Genomic DNA, 22,282 nt, shown 5'->3' with positions numbered 1-22,282 from the left:
GGTTTCTGTGGAACCCATTTCCCATGGTAGGGCAAGCAGATTTTCCCGCAATCCTTCTCAGATTTATCCCAGAGACTGGTTGAGGGAACTTCTGTCTGTGGCCAGGAAATTGCCCACCCAAGGAGAAGCATTTCTCCATTGGAGTCATGTTTCCTTGGATCAGCTCTTCGTTCAGTCTGGGAACTGGCTATAAGATGGGAACCTTGAGTTCTAAATGTGGTGCTATCATTAAACCAGCAGCTAATGACATAGGGCTCATCAGGTCACGTCCCGAGCCCCTAGTTTTCCCTGTATAAATGGAGATAGTCACATCTGTCACATGTGCCTGGGGACACTGAAAGGAACAAATGAGAACAAGTTAAAAAGCTCTGAGATACTGGGTGGTGAGAGAGCTCCCAGGAACCCTTGGCTTCTTGGATGTGGGTGGAGTAAATTGGCTCTAGTACTCAGGAAAGTTTCTTGAAGGTTGAAGTTGGGAGAGGGTTAGAGGGCTCCAGTCCCATCTGGGAGGGTGGGAGGTGTGCAGGCAGATTTGATCATTGTGGACAACCGCATGTTGGTTGTCAAGGCAGCCTCAGTGTGGGGCTATTTTTATTCAGGGAGGGTGAGTTGGGGTGGGGAAGGGAAGAACCATCATCCTTTGCTTTAAAACAAAACAAAACTAACACTTTGACTAGTTTACTTAGAGCAACTAGGTGGGGGCTGGATAAAGGTCTTAGAGGCCTGAGGTCTGCTCTCCTCCTGCCTTTTTCCCATATCCTGAACCTTAAGTGCCTGAGGAAGGTCATGGGAATTACCTGGTGAATAGAGGAAAATTAGCTCCTTGTGTACGTGAGCTAGAAAAGACTAGGGTAGATCCCCGATCCAGAACCCTCTACCCAGCGCTGCAAGCCCACCGATGTGTAGTGCAGCCCAGCAGCCTCAGGAATCTGTAGCCGGCACAGTACATCTGGATGGCAAAGCAGGTTGGATGTGACAGGTGAGCCAGCCTGTGCTGGGAAAGGAAGACGGCACGACCCTGTGGGAGGAGTAGACTCAATTTGTCTCCTCCCTTCTATTTCTTTCTTCTTGTTTCCAGGGAGGCAGAGTGGCTGCCATGAGTTTCTTTAAAGCCTGACTTGGGGATATGTTCAGAGGACTCTGCCTTATCTTTCTGGCAATATGAGGATGATGATGATGAAGGTGACAAGGACAATGATCATTGTCACTTTAATGAACTCACACTAATGCCACTAAATAACCGTCGCCGTCTCCCTTCCTGGCTTTAGTGCCTGTAAGAATATGGAGGGTAAGAGTCTGGCATTCTATTGACCCTCTTAACATCCTGACTGATGCCTGTGTGTGACTCTGGGGGTAGGTGGTGACTTGCAGGTTGGGTGTACTTGTCACTGTGTTGGGAGCCTTTTGAATGAAAGCGCTTAGTTGGACGGGAAATTCAATACCCATTAACCAAGGTGGGTGAACAAGGGGGAAGAAAGACCCATGGGTGATGACTAAAATGAAAATGAAAAAGCGGTCTTGATGTTTGCCAGGAAACTGGGGGGAGGTGGGGGTTATTGAAACTCAAGATCTGAGTCCCACTTTTGCCAGCCTCTCACCTCCCCCCTCGGTCCCACATGCTTTTACAGTGGAGCAAAACCTTTTCTTTTGGATCTGTGCATTTGGAATTTGGAGACAAGGTCAGGTCTGAGGTCTCCCTTCGTGCTTTCTAAGGACACATTGATTTTCTTAGCTACTAGCTGGTGTAAACACGTTACATAGTAGGAGAAATGCTTAATCTGCTTCAGAATCATTTTTCTAAGCATTTTGTGAACCATGCTTGTCTACACTTTCAGACATCAGGTTAATTATAGCATCTTAATTGCTCAAGAAAGCACTTAGAGCAGGGTGTTGGCTTGGTAACACTTTGTTAGTCACAAGTTTATGTTATTTTAGATATTCAAAGGCACTGCTTGCTCAGGGTGTGATGGGTGGTAGTCAGCTGCTCCCCTCCTCAATTCTGACCCAGATTTATAGAAGAGCTGAAGTATTCTGGTTGTGTCTCTGGAATTATTTCAAAATTCTTCAACCTTTAAAAAATAAAACTATATTTTATATATATATATATATATATGTATATGTATATAGATATAGATATAGATATGTGTGTGTGTGTGTAAATCCTCACCTGAGAATATGTTTTTATTGATTTTAGAGAGAGAGGGAGGGAGATGTGAGGGGAAAACGTTGATTGGTTGCCTCCTGTATGCACCCTGATGGGGAACTGAACCCACAACCTAACTATGTGCCCTGACTGGGAATCAAACTCACAACTTTTTGGTGCACGGGATGACACTCCAACCAGCTAATCCACCCGGCCAGGTTAGATCTATATTTTATAGAATTCCCTTTCTCATGAATACTTTGTTGACAGGTCTTCAATATACCGTCCAACTCCTGGACTGGTATTCAGGGTCCTCTTTGACACCAAGGCTCCCCTACTCCTCTCACCTCCCACCCCAGGATAGAAGGTGCCCCCGCTTTGCTTCCTATAGCCCAAGCATATCATTTGCTCTCAGGCCTCTGTGCCCTTAATCATACCTTTACCTCTGCCAGCAAAGTCTTTCCGACCCCTTTGTCAGCATTCTCTGTGCCTTTCAAGATCCTACTTGTTACTTTTGGGGGATGTCCTTCCTTCTTTGGTTTTTCTGGTGGCCATAAACTGCGTTTTGTAAATACCTGCTTATTTTCCATAATGTTTTGTTTTAAAGTTATTCCTGTTCTTATTTGTTTTTGGAAGTTAGAAAGAAGCTGATTCTCTCTTGTGTGGTCCCCCCAAATTAGTGAGGACAGAAATTCTCACCCTAACAAGTCTTGGGGAGACCTAAGATAGGCCTTGAATATTTGATATTCATTGATAGGCAATAAATATTTGTTGAAGGAATAAAGAAATGAATTTTGAGTTATTTTATTATTTTAAATGGAAAATAGACCTTTTCACAGAATGGTAACCTCAGTGCCCAAAAGCTACGTGACCTAATTGAAGTACATTAACTTGTCTTCTTTACCCTTCAGGAAGTCTTTCTCAATTTCTCGAAACTTCTATGCCAACACTTTTCTCAACACTTAGAAGCATAACTCCCTTCATAAGGAGTGATATTTATGGTCTCATCACACAAGTTAGTGCTTGCCGGGAAGGCATCACACGGCTCTCAGTTTTTTTAAGAGGGAACATGGCCCCTTTCTTTCGTGGACCCCAATTCATTTCTGCTTTCTTCTGAGCAATCTTGATTCTTCACTCTTGAATTTCCAGCCACACTGGAAATTCTGGACACAAAGTGATGATCTCCTCCTTCTTCGTTCCAGCCCAGAGACACACGCTTCCCTGTTTGGCCCCAATGAACATTTCTGTGTCATTCCACTTTTGGCTAGGTGGGTGGAAAATTCTGAGTTCTTGGTTGAAATTTATCTCCTTAATTTCCTTCTCTGTTCACTTCCTTTTTCCTTAGCATCCAAACTGAGAGAAAATAAATCAACATGTTACAGGCTTTCTCCCCTCCCTTCCCACCTTCACTTTGCCTTATTTTAAAAATCACTAATAAGCTTAGTTTATCGAAATGGAGCAGTATAGCATAATCCAGCTTTTCTCAAACTTCAGTCATATGAGAATCATCAACATGGTTTTTAGTTTATTTTTTTAAACAGCTTTATTGAAATATAATTTTATGCCATGTAATTCACCCATTTAAAGTACACAATTCATTGGATTTGGGGGTATATTACATTGTCAGTTTTTTTAAATTGTGGCAAAATATATATAACTTAATATTTACCATTTTAACCAATTTTAAGTCTACAACTCAGCAGCATTACTTAAATTTACAGTCTTGTGCAACGATCACCGCTAATTATTTCTGGAACTTTCCATTGTACTATTTACAATATTTTCTTTAAGTCAATTTTTTTTTATTTAATTTAAGTAAACTTAATTTAAGAGGAAACTTTGCCACTATAAATGAAAAACCAGTGTCTCTTGATATAAAAAGAAGGTAACTATAAAAATAAAACAGTGAAAACCAGTGTATTAAATTCTACTAGATACTCATGGCTACAGAAGCCTACGGACTTATGGCCTGTTCTCTCTGTGGTGCAAAGGGAGATATGGGTGTTAAAGAGGAGTTAAGGGCATCCTCTTACCAAATGGAGCCTTATTGATATGGTGGGATTAGAAGAAATGAAAGGGGACTGCCTTCTCACACTGTGACTCAGTTGTCACTGAATGTCTGCTGTGCACTTTAGAATCACGTCCTGTACCACCAGGGTGCATGGCTCACAGTGTGGGAAACGCTGCCAGAGTGCGTGAGAGCAGGGATTTGGGGGTGAAATTTCCATACAACATGTACTGTATGACTTGGAAAACTTACTTAAATTTCTGTGCCATAGTCTTCTCATCTGTGAAATGGGTGGAATTACCAGTCTCTTAGTTGTGATAAAATGGAATCATATATGTTAAGGATTTTGTATGGTTCCTGGGATATAGTAAATGCTCAACAAATGGCCATGTGGTCATTTTAAAGAATGATCCTTGTTTATACTTCTCCCAAAGCTTAGCATTACCTTAGAAGAGAAGTAGCTTGTGTACTCTGAAAAAAAAAAACCCTCTCCAAAATCAGCACATGCCATTCTCTTGCCTCCTTACTCTGCTCCTCACGCAGGCTGTCAAAAAATCAGTCCCAGCTGAGTGCCAGACAATGTGCGGGACAGAGGCAGTGAGCACTGTAATCTGAAAAGTTAATTGGAAAGTAAGAGTGTTGCGCTGGGTGAGAGGCCCCTCAAGCACACAGGACCCTAGCCGAACCAGTTGGCATTCAGTGTCTCTTGCCTTAAACCCCATCGTTGGAATGTGCCTGTTGGCCCTGGTGGCAGGTCACAGTATACCTAACCAAGGTGGCATTGCTCAGAACAAGGCAGCACCACCAGGCGTTGGTAAGTGGAAACCCACATCATGTCTCATGAGCTGCAATCACAACCCCAGACCAAGAATAGTAAGTGACTCTGCTTCCTGCCCTGGACCACATCCACCGAGGAGGCAGAGCATAGACACCTGGGCGAGTGCCTGCTCTGCCCCTTGCTTGCTTGCTGCGTGACCTTAGCCAGGTTACTTCAACCCTTCAGGCACAGTGTTTCCATCTATAAAATGGGAGTGGGCTATTGATTTCTGTCTCATAGAGTGATTGTGAAGATTAAATGAAATTAAGACTATTAAACAGTCATCATGATATTCAATAAATGGTAACTTTTATTGTTATCATTATTAGTAATAATAGGACATCTCTTACCAGCCCTCTTACCTAGTATGCCGCTTCATGTGGCTTGTTGTGAATCCAAGAGCATATATATACTCATTTTATTTAAAATTCATAGTTGTTTTAGATAAAATAATGTATAGACTCCCTTGTAGAGGAAAAATAAATGATGAACCTTTAGTTGTTGACAGATTATTATGACGTTGTTTAATATGTATAAACATATTCAACTTCTGTGCTGACTGTTCTTCCCCAACTCTGAAAGCAAAACAATGAAGGAGACACAAACACAGGTGTGAAATGAAAGGCACCTGACTACAGCTGTGTCACAGACGACGCTGGCTGATCGGTGCAGCGTCTCGAATGCGGCTCGAGGCTGTGGTGCTCACAGATTCTGCCAGGTGGGGGGCTATATTTTGGGACTTGGCTCTCCTCCCACATTTCTCTATATGAAGTATTGTGTGGGGAAATCTGTATTCGCTTGTCACAAATGCCTCATCTGCATATCGTCCTACCCCCCTCTTCTTTCCCCATTAGTCTCTGCATTCAGCGTAGCGTGACCTTAGCTGCAAAAAGATCGCACGCACACACACACACACGCAGGCCCCACAGTCCTGTTGCAGGACCCAGTTATAACGTGGTCATCCAGATAAGCTGGAATATCTGTGCATTTGCATCCCATTTTAAAAGCATTATTCTCTAAATGAAAAGCCCAAGCACGGATTCTCAAAAGGACTATATCTGAGGACTTTGGGCCAGTTTGAGAAATATTGATTCACATCCTTCCTAGATCCCAAAGTATTTGAAGCAAGTTCCAACATGAAACAAAATATGAAAAAGAGAAATAGGCAAGACCGAGGACCTTTGTCTTGAGAGCATAGTAGCAGTTAAGAACCAAAATTGTCGCTGAGCTACCTGGCGGCAAGGGCAAAAGGTGAAACACACCATCATGCTAGCTTGTTCTTATTGTCTAAGAGAAAGCAGGCAAGTTCTCTGAAGAGACAAACTTTTCCTGCCACTGAATTCTAGGAGTATTTGCCACTAGGGTCCTTTATAGATGAGACTTTGGGGAGCCGAATGCATAAACAAAGTATTTTTCTATAATTTCTCCACAGTATCTCTAGATCTCACTAAAACTGAGGATATATTGTTAAATTTTAAAGCAATGAGGCGACTATTGGTGCCTTAATAATACTGGACACTGGGAAGGATCCTTGGGGTTTTCAGAGTGCCTTTACTCAAACATTTGATTTTAGAGCCTTAGGACAGCAAAGGTGGTATTGTCTTCAAGGTGGTGAAGATACAAGTTTAAATAAGAAAGTTTGGGGCCATCTCACTCTGTCAGGTGGGTTTTAGTAGTGCTTATGTCTGGGTTGGCATTTCCTTCAGAAGAAACTTTGAATCTGCTGAACTGGTTGGACTCCGGCCCAGTCTGAAGTGCGCCATGGGAGGCTGACGTGGCTGGGAGGATCAGAAGGGATGGGGTTGTCAATCAGTGCCGCCAGGGTCACCCAGTGGAGAGGGTGGCATCCTGCCTGGCTCCCGGAAATGAATTAGCTTCTGGGAGCTATCCAAGAGGACTTAAAGAATAGACCTGCTGCAAGGAATTGTTTCCACGGCCCATCTGAGCTCTGGGGAATAGCTGCCAAGTGCTGCACTATTAGGGTCAATCTCATTTGTGCCAAGCTGGTGAAATAATTAGCCAACACTCAGTTGCTACTTTTCTTCTCACCCCACCCCCATTACCAAGGTGCTTTCTTTCTCACTGTGGAAAATATGAAAATACATGAAAGGTTGGAAGGAAGGAAGAAAATAGGGAGGGAGGGAAGGGCCATGCACAATCCAACGACAGTCAGCCTTTGCAGAGGGATGTTAGCACTGAGCGAGGGGAGTCAGGACTGGAAAGGAGAGGAGAGATAGGAGGATGGCTCCGATGCCTACTGAAAAACACTGTCACCCTCCTCGGAACTCCCAGGGCCCTCAGACTATCTCTTAGCACTAAATTCTGCTTGGATTCCTGTTGCACAAATAAGATCAGAGACCTGGACTCACTCAGCCAGGCCTTCTGCAATCATGCATCTTGGGGGAAAACATGGAGGGGGAGGAGCAGCAGGATCGTGTGCCTCAGTGCCCATCACACTCTGGGGGTGTGAGTAGACATCTGTCAACTCGTAAGTCAGGCTCTAGCCCCTCCCCCGGCTTGAGCAGGTCTTGGGGGTCCTTGCCTAGGACCTTGCCCCAGCTCTGCTCCCTCACCTCAGCCTTCAGGATTGTGTGAACATAGCCTCTCCGCCAGCATGAACTGGGGTCTAGGGTGCAAGCCTGTGATTACAGCTTCCTGTGGGGACATATCCACCAACCACCCAGCATTCTACCAGGACTGATCACCAACCATGAGCCGTGCAGGGAGAAGCCAGCTCCTTCCCTTGGGTGGCCACCCTATAGGAGTCAGCCAAGCTAACCCTGACCTCTCACCCAGCCACCCTTTTAGATTGTGGGCTCTATGAAGGCAAGATTGATGTCTAACTCATCCTCATGTCCTCTCAGTGCCTAACATATTTGGCTGGCTGTGTAAGTGGTTTAGGAATGCAGACGGCAAACCCTAAAAAAGGGCGCTGAACCTTCCCTCTCCTCTTAACCACTCATGACCATTTATCTCTCCTTGAGGATCTGATTCAATCTTTGAACTATCTCCAGAAAAGTATAGGCAAACACGCACACACACACACACACACGGAGAACCTTGCATATAGGTAGCCTGTCAATGGATGGACCCTGGCTAAGAGCCCCTGCCTTAGAATTCTGGCAGGTTCCATTTACATATCTCAACACCATCTCAGGCATGTCACAACCCACATATCTACATACTCTTACTCACCTGCTCTGAATCTGTGCATGCTCTAATCTTTCCACAGTAGAGGTGTCGGCTGTGGTTCTGATCTGGAACCTGGTTACACTGATGTAAGATTTGTTGAAAATGATTGCTTTTCGCTGTTGCTCTGGAGGGGCAGCCATGACCCTGAGGAATCATGGCTTCCTGGACAGCACAGGTTTTACTTGATGTTCAAAGGATGACCTTTAAGTGGATAGTCCATTCTTGAGCCCACCTGAGAAGAAGGAACCTCCTTTCCTCACAACCACCAAAGCCAGCCTTGCGAGAGGTCCTGAGGTAAGGCTTCCGGAAGCCTATTGGTTGAAACTGGACTTGCCAGCCTCAGACAGCAGCCTGCCTCGGACTTTCCTCTCCCCACCAGCATCCTCTTGCTGTCACTTTACCCTGTGGCCTACGTGGTGGTTGGCTTTTCCCCATTAGGTCCTCTTTCACGATTTCCCGAGTCACTCCCTTCAGCTTGTATTTGTTTAACATTCAGAATCATTTCCTATTTAGTAATGTTTGGGGCTTTCATGGTGTGGAAGGTACCATCAGTTCTCCTTCCTTCTGTCCCATTCAACATTGTTCTCTGTTCTATAGATTCTGGCTGTGACTCAGTCACCGACACTGAGACCGAGGACGAGAAGTTCCTGCCCTACTCAAAGCAGCAGAGCCTGCCGCTGGAAACTTCACCCGGGAACCTGATGGTGGTGCAGCCAGACCGCATTCGCTGTGGGGTAGGCACTCCTGGGGCCGGTGGATTGATGTCAGAATATGGGTTTCAGGCTTCCCAACGGATGCATTTGTTAGAGTAAAGGGAGTGGGGTTCTCCTGTTGCACCTCAGGGTAATCCCAGCCTTCCTGTGGGGTTTCCCTGTACAGTAGCTGCCCTGGGAACCCCAGTACCTGGGCTTTGGGCACACCTCACTCCTCTAAATCAAAGAGAGAAGAGACCAGAAATGTTTGTGCCATCAATCTAAGACTTTTAGTTCATGAATCCAAAACTTAGAACATGTGAGAGGCTAGAAGACATGAGCATTATAAGACACTTAAGCCCCTCGTGGAGTTAGAGGCCCAGCTCTGTTCCTGCTGGCATCAGCTTAGTGCCGGGAGAAAGACCTGAGGCATTCTGAGAGTTTACTTCTCCATCTACTGGCCGTTGACATGGCCCAAATGAGTGCCATGGAGCTCGATAGCTTAAACTTGCTGGCAAACACTGTTTGCTAAAGGGATAACATTAATGCCTCTGCATAATGTATCATTTTCAGGGGTGGAACGTAAGTTAATAAGCGACTTGCATGTGAGGGCCACTGATAGGCCACTGTCATTTGAGGGCCACTGATGGGCCACTGTCATTTGAAGTCTACTGTAGTATTGATAGTTTTTCATGATCTTTCCTTTCCTGATGAGCAATGTGTGATATTAGTTCAGAGCAGCAAAACGCTTCCCTGTGGATACAAGCCCTTTGCTAAGTTTGCCACTGTGGGCTCCTTGAGATGAGAGGGCGGGAGAGCTGTGGCTATGGGAAGTACCAGTTTCCTTGACCTGTGAGTGGTTTTCCATGTAGTCTGAGGTCACAAGGCAAGGATTCCCTACATGAGGGTTGCAAACTGCTGCTTTGGGCTGGATTGAACCCAAACATGTTTGTTTTGGTCTGCTCAGTGTTTTAAATTCTAGGCATGAGAATCTGTGCTTCCAGCTTTCTTTGCATTAGAATCTGGTAATACCAGACCTGAGATGACTGGCTGGGCTGAGCATGCATCTCCCAGTTTGCTCCATACTTCTTCCTGCCTCTCATCCTGAGATCAGGCTGGTGGGTGCCTGTTGTTGGGGGGGGCTTGGAACTAAAGAATGATACCCTTTGCATGCCTCCTTGATTCTCCAGGTTTTCGTTCCCCTCCCATCCTGGCTCCCACTAACCCAGGATAAGTACTCCTTGTTGCCTACTCTAGATCTCTGGGTCCTGGGGCAGCGGGGCTGGGGTTGGGTCCTGACTATCAATAGAGGAGACACACTGGTTCTCTCTGGCTCCCCACACTCCCTGGGAGGAGGAGCTGGTGGGACAGGGCTGGGCCTTTAGCAGGAGTCAGGTTAACTACCAACACATTCACACTCAGCCTCAGCAGCCCCCAGGAGCCAGGACCACACCTCTCTGTCACCTGTTGTGAAATCACAGCCTTTGTCATGAAGGGCACTGTGAGGACTTCCTAGCATAATTTTAGGATGAACATTTGGGGATTAGCTTTGACCAGAAATATCTCCTTTTCACTTTTTTGGGGAGATCTGTCCTTACGAATTCAACGTCTTGGAGGAACATTCCCCAGCACAGTAAAACAAGATCATTCCATTTGGCAGGCTCAGCAAGAGAGCTTAAAGCAAAGCAAAATAACTATTCAGGTTGCTTGATGCCTTTGGAAAATTAACCTTCCAGTAAGTTATTTTTGTCCTTCCAGTTGCAGAACAAGAAGGCTTCTCTAGGCTAGTGCCACTCATACTGTGAGGTGCATGAGCCACCCGGGGCCTTGGTAAAATACAGACGCTGGTTTAGTGGGTCCAGGTAGGGCCTGAGCATCAGCATTTCAGACAAGCTTCCAGGGGAAGCCAATGCTGCTGGTCCCTTCGCCTCATTTTGGGCAGCCAGGCTAGTCTAGAACAGTGCTTTTCCAACTGTCTGTGGTGAAGAATTTTTTTTTAATTTTGTTTTTAAATTTTTATTTCTGCCACGGACCGATGCTTTTATCAAATACAATAAAAAAAAAAAGAGATGCTATAAAAATGAAATCATAAGACATATCAAATATAAGCCTCAAATATAGGTTTAACAGATATAAGATTACTCCATCAAATTGTTATAAAGATTTGTCAATGTTCACTCTTGGTTTTTGTAACTTGTATTGTTGGGTGGGACCTGCAGCAAACAGTGGCTGCCCAGCCCTGGACTGCAGACCCCACCCTGTTCTAGAACAGCCTTCCTAGATAAGGCTGGGGCTTGGGGAGCTGGGAGACCCTCTGGCTCTGCACTCTAGTAGGGGACCCAGGAGGGACAGGGGATGATGACTGGTGTCCCATTCCAGGCAGAAACCACTGTCTACGTCATCGTGAGATGTAAGTTGGATGAGAGAGTGGCGACGGAAGCAGAGTTTTCTCCCGAGGATTCTCCCTCCATACGGGTGGAAGGCAGGCTGGAGAATGAATACACCGTTTCCGTGAAGGCCCCCGGTAGGTAGCCCCGTGCACCCCAGAGACGGGGCGTCACCGAGGGAGAGGCTTTCCTTTTCTTGTCCTGTCTTTACTCAGCAGCTGTGCCAGTGTTAACCAGGATTTGGATTTGGTTGGCATTTTCTATTTAAAGGAAAAGGAGTGGCAGAAACATCTATGTGTGATGGGGAAAGAAATGGCTATATTAAATTTTTTTCTCATCGTAAAGTTAATATATTAAACTTTTTGGAAATTAGAGAAAAGTCGGGAAAAAAGTCATTTCGAGCCTTTATTCACCATTGTTTAAATCATAGTTGTTTCAATAGTATCTGTTACCTGATGTTCTGTTTCTTTTTATGTAATCCTATATTTATTCTCTCTCCATTCCTTTACCCCCATGCTATTACATGGATTTTGTAACTTTACATGTTATAACACATTTTTCTGCTACGAAATTAATGTGTGCTCAATACAGAAAAGCTGAAGAAGAGAGTAACCATAAAGGAAAGCAAATAGGAAACGACCCATATGCCCACCCCAAAGGAAATCACTGGTTTCTCTATTTTCCCACATCTGTGTACATGGCCTCATCCTGCCTCATAGCTCACTTTCATTACCTAGGAAATACCTCTGAGTGTTTTCTCACATTAATAAATATTCTTTTACAACATTATGCTTAATGGTTATGAGGTAATCCTTTGTATAGATGCACCATAACTTATAAAACCTGTTTATTGTGTTGGACTTATTTCTTATAACCATAATTTTTAAAGCTACATCATACTCAGTTGAAAAGAAGTCTCATCTTTTAATTTTTCATTTCCTCATTGTTGCATATTTATGTAATTTCTGATTTCTTATGGTCTTCTTATTGTTTTAAATGATGATATATTGAGCATCTTTATGCTAGCTGGTGTCTTTTTCCCCTTTTGTATTTAGGATTATTTCCTCCAGATGGAATCCCTGAAACAATGGGTATTTTTAAGGATCGTGGAAAATACTGCTTTCTGAAATATTGCTACTATCAAGTTTATTTTGCTATACCATCACCAACACTAGGCATTATCATTTTAAATATTTTTGCTAATTTGATGTGTTTTTTAAAGTGGCCCATGGTTTTCATTTGCATTTCTTTGATTACTTGTGAGGTTGAGTATTTTTCCATGTTCTCTACTTGCCGCATTTCCTCTTTTGTGAATCGAATCTTTGTGGTTGGGGTATTTTTAATTTTTTCTTTTCCCCTCAAAACCCCTTCCTGTGATGCAGAAGAGAGCACGCCAGGAGAGCTCATAGTAATGACAGCACAGCAGTGACTCAATTCTACTGGCCAGATATGGCGAAAGTGTGGAGTTTGGCCTGCCAGGACCCCTCCCACATTCTGGCAACCACTGGCCTCTGTATAGAGTGCTTTAAATTCAACTCTTCTTCCTGTTTATTGCAGCACTGGGCCTATAGTACTAAACAAAACATGAAAATCATTCAAAAATTGAATTTCAGACCCAGTGAGAATAATTCCCCTGACCCAGAGCCCTGTCTTGTGCTGGTCTGTTTATCTCTTTCTACCCCTGCCCTCACTTCCCTACCCCCAGTTCACCTCCAAGGTCTTTCTTCCAGCCCCCAATTAATTCCTTCACCGTTAAGATGAATACATAAACGCTTTCCCCTGGACACTTGTTCTTCCTGGGCACTTTTATAGTATCTTTTCTTCTGTTCAGCCCTTTCATCTGGGAATGTTTCTCTGAAGATATACTCTGGGGATTTAGTGGTGTGCGAGGCTGCTATCAGCTATTACACTGACATGGAAGAAATTGGGAATTTATTGTCCAATGCTGCAAATCCTGTGGAATTCATGTGTCAGGTAAGGATGTTGAAAGGAAACCTGAGTTTTCCAGACATGTGATTTCTGGACATGCTCATGGTTTATCAACCTTGAATCTGCTGGGTGGGAGACAGCTTGACCTAAAATCTGACTGTCTTCCCTTTTGTATTCAGGCCTTTAAAATTGTGCCCTACAACACAGAGACCCTTGATAAACTGCTCACCGAGTCCCTGAAGAATAACATCCCTGCAACTGGACTGCACCTCTTTGGAATCAACCAGCTGGAAGAAGAAGATGTGATGACAAGTAAGTCAACAGCCAGACCTCAGGAAACCACCCGTGGGTTGATTCCAGTTTGCTGGTTCAGCACCCAGTTAACCCATACATCCTGCTGCTTCCTGCTCTCCCCCTTCTTTTGAGAAGGGTTCATTCCTCACTGGCTAGCCAGGGATTCTGCTACATTGTAAATCTGAATACCTTTCCCCCTTACTAAAAACCCTTTGTAAAGCCCAAACTCCTTAGCCTGTTTGCAGAGTCCTTCCCAAAGGCTCCTACTCATCCTCTGCACTCTCTCCCTTGGATTCTGCGCTCTGCTCTGCTAAAAGTATGAATTCCTTTCACCTAATGAAAAGTCTGCCCTGCTTCTTGCCACCTTGACTCCTGGGAATACAGTTCTTCCTGCCTGTCTTGGTTGCCATTTACCTGGCTCACTTCTCTTTGCCTCCCTGTAGCTGCTTAGGTTGCACTTTCTCAGGAAGACCTTGAGCCTTCAGTAGGTTCCATCTACGTGCTGTGGGCTCCCCTAGCATGTTGGGTATCCACCGTCCTAGAGCTCCTCGCCTGCATCTGTCCTCTTCAATAGCTCAGTGAGGGCCGGGACTGAGCCTGGGTGGCTCAGTGTAGGCTCAAAACAAGTATTTGTTTAACAAGGGAGGAGCAGCCTTGGCTGAGCATGTGACATGGCAGGAGCTAGAGAACCACTTGCATGGGGAGGGTGCCTGGCATGCTGGGCAGGATGCCTGTTATGGTGCTTCTGGGGGCACCACTCTTCCTTCGTGCCGTAGCTGCACTGCACATGGGACCTGCGCCCTGGTTACCCTCTGCCTGTGCTCCATCCTTCCATAGCCCAAGAGAACCTAGGATGAGGTTATATCACCTTCACATTCGTCTCCTGGGGGCAATCTCCTGTTGCCTCTCCCCATTTTCCTGCTGTGGAATGTTCTTGCATCACTTCCAGCAGGAGTTAATATTCTCTATTCTTAAACTTGGGGCTCAGGAAGGAGTATGTCATAGCCTGACAATATGAGATCCTGAGGACATTTACAGATCCTTCATCCCAAGGATTATATCCTGGTGAACAGGAAGCTAGGTTTGTCTTATTAAACACAAGACACACACACACACATATATAACATATATATTAAAAACATATATATGTACACACACAGAGACATATATATGTTTTTATAGATACATATGTATATTTATCTATCTTTATGTGTATATATATATATTACTGTTAGGTTTAGAAATAAACTTTTATGAAAACAAGACAAAAAAAGAATTGTCCCCAAGCTCTACAACAAACATGTCTGTTTTCTTGGTTGAATTTAACCTGCTGTATTCAGATATTACACCAGGTAGAGGAGGTCATGGGGATCCAGTGACTCTCAGCAGTATTTTGTTTCTCGTGAATCAGAGGTTAATGTATATCCCAGGGTTCACATGCATTCATGCAAACATTCAAAACCTGTTTTAAACAAGGACCTTACTGAACACTGCATATTAATCCTCCCACGCCCCTTTAAGATTGCCTGAAAATATTTTCTGGTTCAAAACTAAGGCCCAGGGAAACACTAAGCAACATGCTCAGGATTACTTGACATACTTCATGAAATTGGGAATAAGAGCTGTGAAGATGGACTTCTTTCTTTTAATCAGCACAAAACAATTGCTTTAATATAGCCTGAAATGTGCAGAGAAGGTCAAAGCATGACTCCTGTTTTACTTTGTGCTGCTATTTAAGCCTTTAGAAAGCACATTTTGAATTAGTATAATTTCTCAGGATTCTCCAACCCTTTTAGAGGAAGAAGGTAGGATATTAATGATTAGATTTGCTAATTAATTAGTGTATTTCTTCTGTCATCTGAGGGCATAATTTTCAATGATGCCCTGAAGGAAGCTGTAAGATGTTACGTCAGTCAACCAAGAAGTAATGATTGAGTGCCTGCTGGATGCCATGCTAGGCATGCCAGCTTCATCTCCCAGAACAAGAGTGCCCTCTGCCTGCATTGTTATCTGCCCATTCAGTTTCCTTGACATTTTTTCAGATCAGAGGGATGAAGAGCTGCCCACCTTGCTGCATTTCGCTGCGAAGTATGGACTGAAGAACCTCACTGCTTTGTTGCTCACCTGCCCGGGAGCCCTACAAGCATACAGTGTGGCCAACAAGCACGGCCACTACCCCAACACCATCGCCGAGAAACACGGCTTCAGGGACCTGCGGCAGTTCATCGATGAGTATGTGGTAGGTCAAGGCGGGAGAGGTTCCAGGATTGAAAATGCACTGTGTGGTCCTAAGGCTGCCTGTCCACCGGAGACGTCATCACATTTCATCTCTAGCATGTCCTCGTGTGCCTCATCTGGGAGGGCCAGTATGTGTGGGCTTAAGAAACAAGCCCTGGAGCCCTGGCTGGTGTGGCTCGGTTGGCTGGAGAGTCATCCCATACACCAGAAGGTCACGGGTTCGATCCCCAGTCGGGGTGCATACCTAGGTTGTGGGTTCAATTCCTCACCCAGTTGGGGTGTGTGCGGGGGCAACCGACCGATGTTTCTCTCTCTCTCTCTCAAAAAATCAATGAACATGTCCTGGGGTGAAGATTAAAAAAGAAACGAAATGAACCCTGGAGTCACATGCACCTGGGTCCAAGTTCCCACACTAACACTTGTCAGTCATGTGACTTTGGGCAATCCATGTGTCCTCTCAGTTTCCTAATATGCGGAAGGAAGATAATTATAGCTCTACCCATTAGGTTCTTTTGAGGATAAAAGTAAACAGTGTAGGTAAGGTACTGAGGCCCACTTTTAAAGAATTCAAAGAAATGCTTATGGAATGAATCTGCTGAAGGCTGGATGCTGATTCCTCTTCCCCAGTCACCTCCCCACCCACTTCCAAGGCACCCGGGGGGCCGCTCCCAGCTGCCGCGCCCACCACCAGGCCCAGGTGAACTGTACTAGGATTGGTTCCTTCCCTAGCGTAGAACACTGTGAAGCTCTGCGCCTGAGGTTTTGGGGGCCCAGCTGTGAGGTCCCACCTTCTGCGGACAGCCTGTGTCTTCCTGAGTCTCTGCCTGTCGTAGGTAGATATGCCCAGTTCATCTGCCCACCAGGTTTTGGACCCTCAGACCCTACTTCTTCATGACTTCTGCGTCCGTCCTTCTTTGAGTGTAATCTCTCCCCTTGGCTAGACTTTAGTCCATGCCCCAGTATTGCTTCCATTGTCTTGGAGGCAACTGCTCATCCTGACTCTACCCTTTTCTGGTTTTCCTCCATCTTCACGATTCACAGTGGGGATGTGAGGGCATCTCAGCCTCTTGAATGGGGCTGTGACCTCAAAAGGAATAGTAAATGCAATCCTGTCTTACTTGCTACCTCCAGAACAGGAGTGAGCCTGACACCGCCCCAGAAACTTAACTCTCTGCTCCGTACCTGACAGTCTACAAGGCAGTGACTCACGGTTGCATATAGAGGGGTCTTCCCAAAGTTTGGGGTGATTAAGTATATTGAATGAATAGAATAGCCTGAGTGCCTGGTCTGGGCATCGTTGACATAAATGAGGCTAAAGGTGCTCACAGCCTGGGAGTGTTTACTCAGCTTTACTTTGAAGTCACAAATGTATAAAATGCAGTGTTTCATTTCCATGCCAACAGTTCTTATTAAGGACAATATTGGGTTCATAGTGATCACTGCTATCTATTGAATTTATTTGATTGGCAAGTGCATGATCTCATTTAATCTTCACCACAATCTTTTGAAGTTGACAGAATTGTTATCTCCCTTTAACAGTCAAGGAGAAGGTCTTAGAAAGGCAGAGTAACTGTGCCTATAGTCACACACTAGTAAGGGTGGAGGTAGGATTTGAACCTGGTTTGCTGCAAAAACTGGGGCTTGCTGTTCTACCTACTGTGTGTCACAGGGAGGCTTAATGATGCATTTCCAGGTTGCACTGAAGTTAGTCGGGCTCACATTTCTCATATCATCTTTGTTCTCTGACTGTAATCCCCTTCAACCAATGCATCTTTAGCATTGCTGCCAAAACATTGTCCCTACGTGTTGTTTATGATCTCTAAGAACTGCCCCATTTCCTCTTTCCGCCACATCAAAACCAAATGCCAGATCTTGAGTCTCCAGCACTTCACAGCTGCCACCTGGTCCACTCCTTGGGTCTCATCAGGAAACCACCAGGGAGTGTCTATAGCAGATTAGCTCTCTTGGGACAGTGATGATGGAAATGCATATTTCTGTGGGTTGATGCTGAAATAAGGATTGTGAAACACCGAAGTTTCTTATCAGGAAAAGTTGTGCAGAGGTTTCACAGAAGCCAGCTCTCCAGCTTCACAATCACTTGGGGACAGAGTGACAGAGGGCAGCCCGTCTGACTTCAGGGCACTTCATCCAAGACCATCTCTCCTCCTGGGCACACAGGATATAAAGCCAGAGGGCACTTTGGAGAAGGGCGCTGTCAGGGCTCTGGAGCAGCCTGCTGGAAGGAACAGGGACGAGTGAATGAGGTGCCCCAAGGACTCTGACTACACTTAAGGGCAAGCACACCTTAGCTGCAGCCCCGTTTATCCCATTTGAATTCCCATGTGGCTAGTCAGTAAGGGTCACACCCTTGAGTGTCATTTGTTCCCTTTTGAGGAACTGCTAGGAGGTAAGGGAAAGGTCAGACCTAGGCTTGCAGGCCCTGTGTCAGGTAAGGCGTTGGATTTTTCTGAACTTTGGTTTTCTCATCTGTGAACTAGGGAATGTTATATCTCTCTCAGGAAGTAGGAGAAAGAATGATATATGATGTCTAGTCAAATACAGCCAGTGAGCATCGTACCTACACATAGTAGATGCTCAGGAGAAAGTTGTCAATTTGTATCGTCTTGGTCATTGGACATTTAACGAATGTCCGTTGCTTGCATGACTCTGTGCTTAGTGCTGGGGGAAGAGACAAAGATTCAAACACAAAACAAACAACAAAATAAATTGTAGCCTGGCTTCAAGGAGCTTTCAGTCGGGTGGGAAACAGAGATGCACGCACAGTGGCCACAAGCCCACTCGGGGTGCTCAGTTGCCCTTGCGTCCCCTGTTCTCTCTCAGGAAACTGTGGACATGCTGAAGAGTCACATTAAAGAGGAGCTGATGCAAGGGGAGGAGGCTGACGATGTGTACGAGTCCATGGCCCACCTTTCCACAGACCTGCTCATGAAGTGCTCCCTCCACCCGGGCTGTGACGAGGAGCTGTACGAGTCCATGGCTGCCCTCGCTCCAGATGCCACTGAAGACCTCTGTGAGTAGCGCAGCCCGGGGCTGCTTCCATGTTTCCGCTGACAGATGGCCTTCTTCATTCTGGCCGATGGGGGGAAGTCCCTGCCTACTGCCACCTTACCCCAGAGAGATGAAGATCCTGTTCTGTGCAAAGTTAGAGCTGTCCTCAGGGGTTGAGACAAGCGGAATCCTTCTCCACACTTCCTCAGCTGTGACTGCTGTGTGACTGGAAAGTTTAAGCAAGGGCCTGATGAAGGCATTGCCTTGTGATCCGAGAAGCTAAATCAGCAGCTTTCAACACCGTCAGTCCCCACGGGCCCTTTTTACAGCAATTTGCAATGGATGCCCCCTTTACTACCCTGATAAGAGTTTCATATATAATGTAACCTACCAACATATGAAATTTTTAGAAATCAAGTATACACCCTAAATGAAATATGAAGGAGAACTATAAATATAAACTAGAACTCATAAAGAAGGAGAGGAAATTCTCAGGCGTGCCTCACATGAGGACGTAACGAAATAGATACAGGCCCTGTGCTCAGAATCACTGCCAGTGTCCTGGCCTCACGTGCTGACCGGCACGTGTCTATTGCATTGCGGACTTGGAGACCGCCAGCAGCATTGCTATCAGAACCTGAATTTTCCTAAATGGTGAATGATTCTTCACACTCTCCTTTTCATTTTCATAACAATTGAACTCCTGGAAAATTCAGTGCATATGAAAACCATGTAAAAACACAAGTTGTGTTTATATACAGAGTAGTTTGGTTTTAGGGCTCAGAAAATTATAAGCAGATTTTTTATTGATTTTTTTATTGGATTAATGTATAATAAACTTATCTTCAAAATATCATATCTCCAGGACATGATCTTTCTTATAAGTTACTTAACAAATTTTGCCTGTTTTTGTTTACATTAGTTGTTTTCTTCCAATAGTAAAAGTAATACATTCTCACAAAAACTTGAAACAAAATAGAATATATAACAGAATTGTTATTAAAAGTCCATATGACTCTACCCAACCAACCAATACAGCACTAGTAATTAGTTTGGTGGGTATATTTGTCCATATTTTTTCCTTGTGCCTTCTGATATTAAATAGAAAATATAAATATAAACAGATATGTACAAACACACACATATGTATAAATATGTATCATAGGCAGTTTTTTAACCTATCTGTTTGTCTGGGGAAGTATTTAAAAGCCATGAGGGATATGAAACACTTCCTGTGCAGGGCTGTCCTGCACATTGCAGGGTGTCTAGTGTCTTTCTCCCATGTTCTGCTAAATGCCAGTAGTGTCCCACTATCATGGTGACAACCGAAAACACTCTCACAGATTTTCCAAACCCCCTCTAGAGGGCACTGCCACTCTCCTTGAGAACCACTGGTCTAGGAAATGTTGATTCCAGTGCACACACCGGGGTTGAAGCAGGAGGACCATGCCGTCGGCCCTCTAAGAGCCTTCTTAATATGTTACCCCAGGTGCTATCCAATGCTAAGCACTCTGAAACTCTGCCTAAGACTTAGCTCTCCTTCCCTCTGGTCTATGTAATAGATTTAAGAAAGATAAGACAAAATATCCATCAACATGCCCAGCTCTATTGATGAAGGGTTTTCTGGAATGGGCGAGATTGAGCATTGCCAACGTGCAGCCTGAGAAGACAGTAGGGCCCTGGGCCCACAGGGAGGTGGGCCTGGCTTTCCCATCCATGAATGGAAAAGCAAGAACCAAGAGGGTACTTTGGAACAGGAGGTGTGGGTGTCTAATGGGGCCAGAGGCAGACCCTGACAGTAGCAGCACCCTTGACTCTGCAAACCCAGTGCCTGGAAGGTGTAGTCCAGTGGTTGTTAGGTGCTTGCCAGTTAGGTTGACTGATCCTCTGAAGGAGGGAGGAGAAAGCGGGAAAGAGCAGTAGAAGCTCCCTTTAACCACCTACCTGGGAGGACTGGGAGGACTGGGAGGATTGATGGGCACTCTTCCCGAAAGAGCCGTGAGCTGGCCGGGAGGTGAAGAGAGAGGGTGCCATCCCCACCTTCCAAATCCTTTATCTCACCAAGTCTTCAAAGCAACCGTCCAAGGATGTTTTTATTGACCTATCCTTCACACATGAGGAAACCGATGCACAGAGAGGTTACACACCTTTCCCAAAGTCTCATAGCTAATAGGTGATAGAGCCCAGATTTGAACCCCAGTCTCTCTGTCCCTGGGACTGTATTCTTTATTCTGTGCCAGAAATTTCCATCTAACACGACAAATTTTAGTCCTGTTTTCTTTCAGAAAAACCATGTAGCCACTGCAGCCCTGCTTGTTCTTTCCGCGGCCCAGACATTAGCTCACGTAGCCTCTGGCGTCCCCTGCCCTTGCACATCCATCCACCCCCATGTACCCAACAAGCATTTCTGGAGCATCTACTATGTTTCAGCGACTTGCTTCACCTGGTTGATGAGGAGGCAAGGGGGGCTAGGACACAGTCCTTTTCAATCTTGGACAGAAAGCCCTTCACAAAAGAACATTTGGGAAGCCAGAGACCATGCCTCATCACTCTGCCCTGTGTCCTTACACAGGCATGTGAGGCACGTGAACAAGAATCCCCACTTTACTGGCAGTTTAGTGTGGACATAGAGCCTTGACACCTCTTATCCCCCTCGGTGCTCCTCCATGTGACATTGTCCCCCTGCCCCCCGAGTGAGTGGAAAGCTGTGGGGAATGCTGAGGGTAGCCTCCCGTTACTCCTCGTGGTGGAAACAGTGAGCCCCTCCAGCACTTCCCAAGGCAGCGGAGTGCCACAGAGCTAGCCTGGTTTGTGGCCAATTGGCCACTTGTAAAGTCACCTGGGGTCAGGGCGATTCTGGTTGCCATAGAACTAGAGTGAGGCCACCCATGGGCAGGCTGCAGAATTTGGTGGCTTTGGGGTGGGGACGGGAAGCCCACTGTATTTTTCATTTGCCTGATCATATAAATTCTAGATTTTCTGATTCTCGGCATGACTTGGTTTGTGCTCTGTCTCTGTGGTTTAACCTTGAAAATGACCATTCACCCACTGGCCCAGCACCTGGAGAGGAACCATCCATTTTACTACCAGTGACTCTCTAGGGGAGAAGGTAGTTCAGTTCATACATAAGGAGGACAAACTGATAAATCTAAGATCCATATTTTCAACACGATCTGGCACATTAATATCTCAAAACAGCTGCCGGCTGTCAAGTCAACCGACAGTTTTTAATCTGTTATCTCACCTGACTGTCCTTGGACTTGGAGGATAAAATTATCCTCATTTTACAGGGGAGAAAATGAAGGCTTCAAGATTTAGTAACTTACTTAAGTCCTATTGAAGGAGAACTGACTCAGGAATCTGGGTCTGCAGATTCCCAGGGGAACCTGTCCTGTCCTTCTAGGGTCTGCACTTGCCAGCTTTGGGGCAGACACTTAGGAGCTGTTTATCTAAATAGCTGAGTTTATCAGTGCCACCTTTGTTAGCATTCAACCCTAGGGGCTGAAAATAAAAATTAAGGAATATAGTGTTCACTCATTTATTTACTCACTTGCTCTCAGGACAAACGTGGAG

At 45.2% G+C, this 22,282-nt stretch overlaps 1 protein-coding gene across 2 annotated transcripts in view; it reads left to right on the top strand.

The window, feature by feature from the left end:
- Window positions 1–22,282, top strand: part of PIK3AP1 (phosphoinositide-3-kinase adaptor protein 1) — an 83,822-nt gene that overhangs the window by 35,158 nt on the left and 26,382 nt on the right. For both annotated transcript variants that reach the window (XM_081158862.1, XM_081158861.1), the window contains exons 3-8: window positions 8,758–8,894; window positions 11,232–11,376; window positions 13,071–13,213; window positions 13,348–13,480; window positions 15,505–15,701; window positions 18,542–18,731. In XM_081158862.1, the coding sequence (XP_081014988.1) occupies window positions 8,758–8,894; window positions 11,232–11,376; window positions 13,071–13,213; window positions 13,348–13,480; window positions 15,505–15,701; window positions 18,542–18,731 (945 nt within the window). The remainder of the gene's footprint in view (window positions 1–8,757; window positions 8,895–11,231; window positions 11,377–13,070; window positions 13,214–13,347; window positions 13,481–15,504; window positions 15,702–18,541; window positions 18,732–22,282) is intronic.

This window comes from Miniopterus schreibersii (assembly GCF_964146895.1).
Source record: "Miniopterus schreibersii genome assembly, chromosome: 14".
Classification (NCBI taxonomy): domain Eukaryota; kingdom Metazoa; phylum Chordata; class Mammalia; order Chiroptera; family Miniopteridae; genus Miniopterus; species Miniopterus schreibersii.
This window is presented reverse-complemented; position numbering and strand designations above follow the sequence as displayed.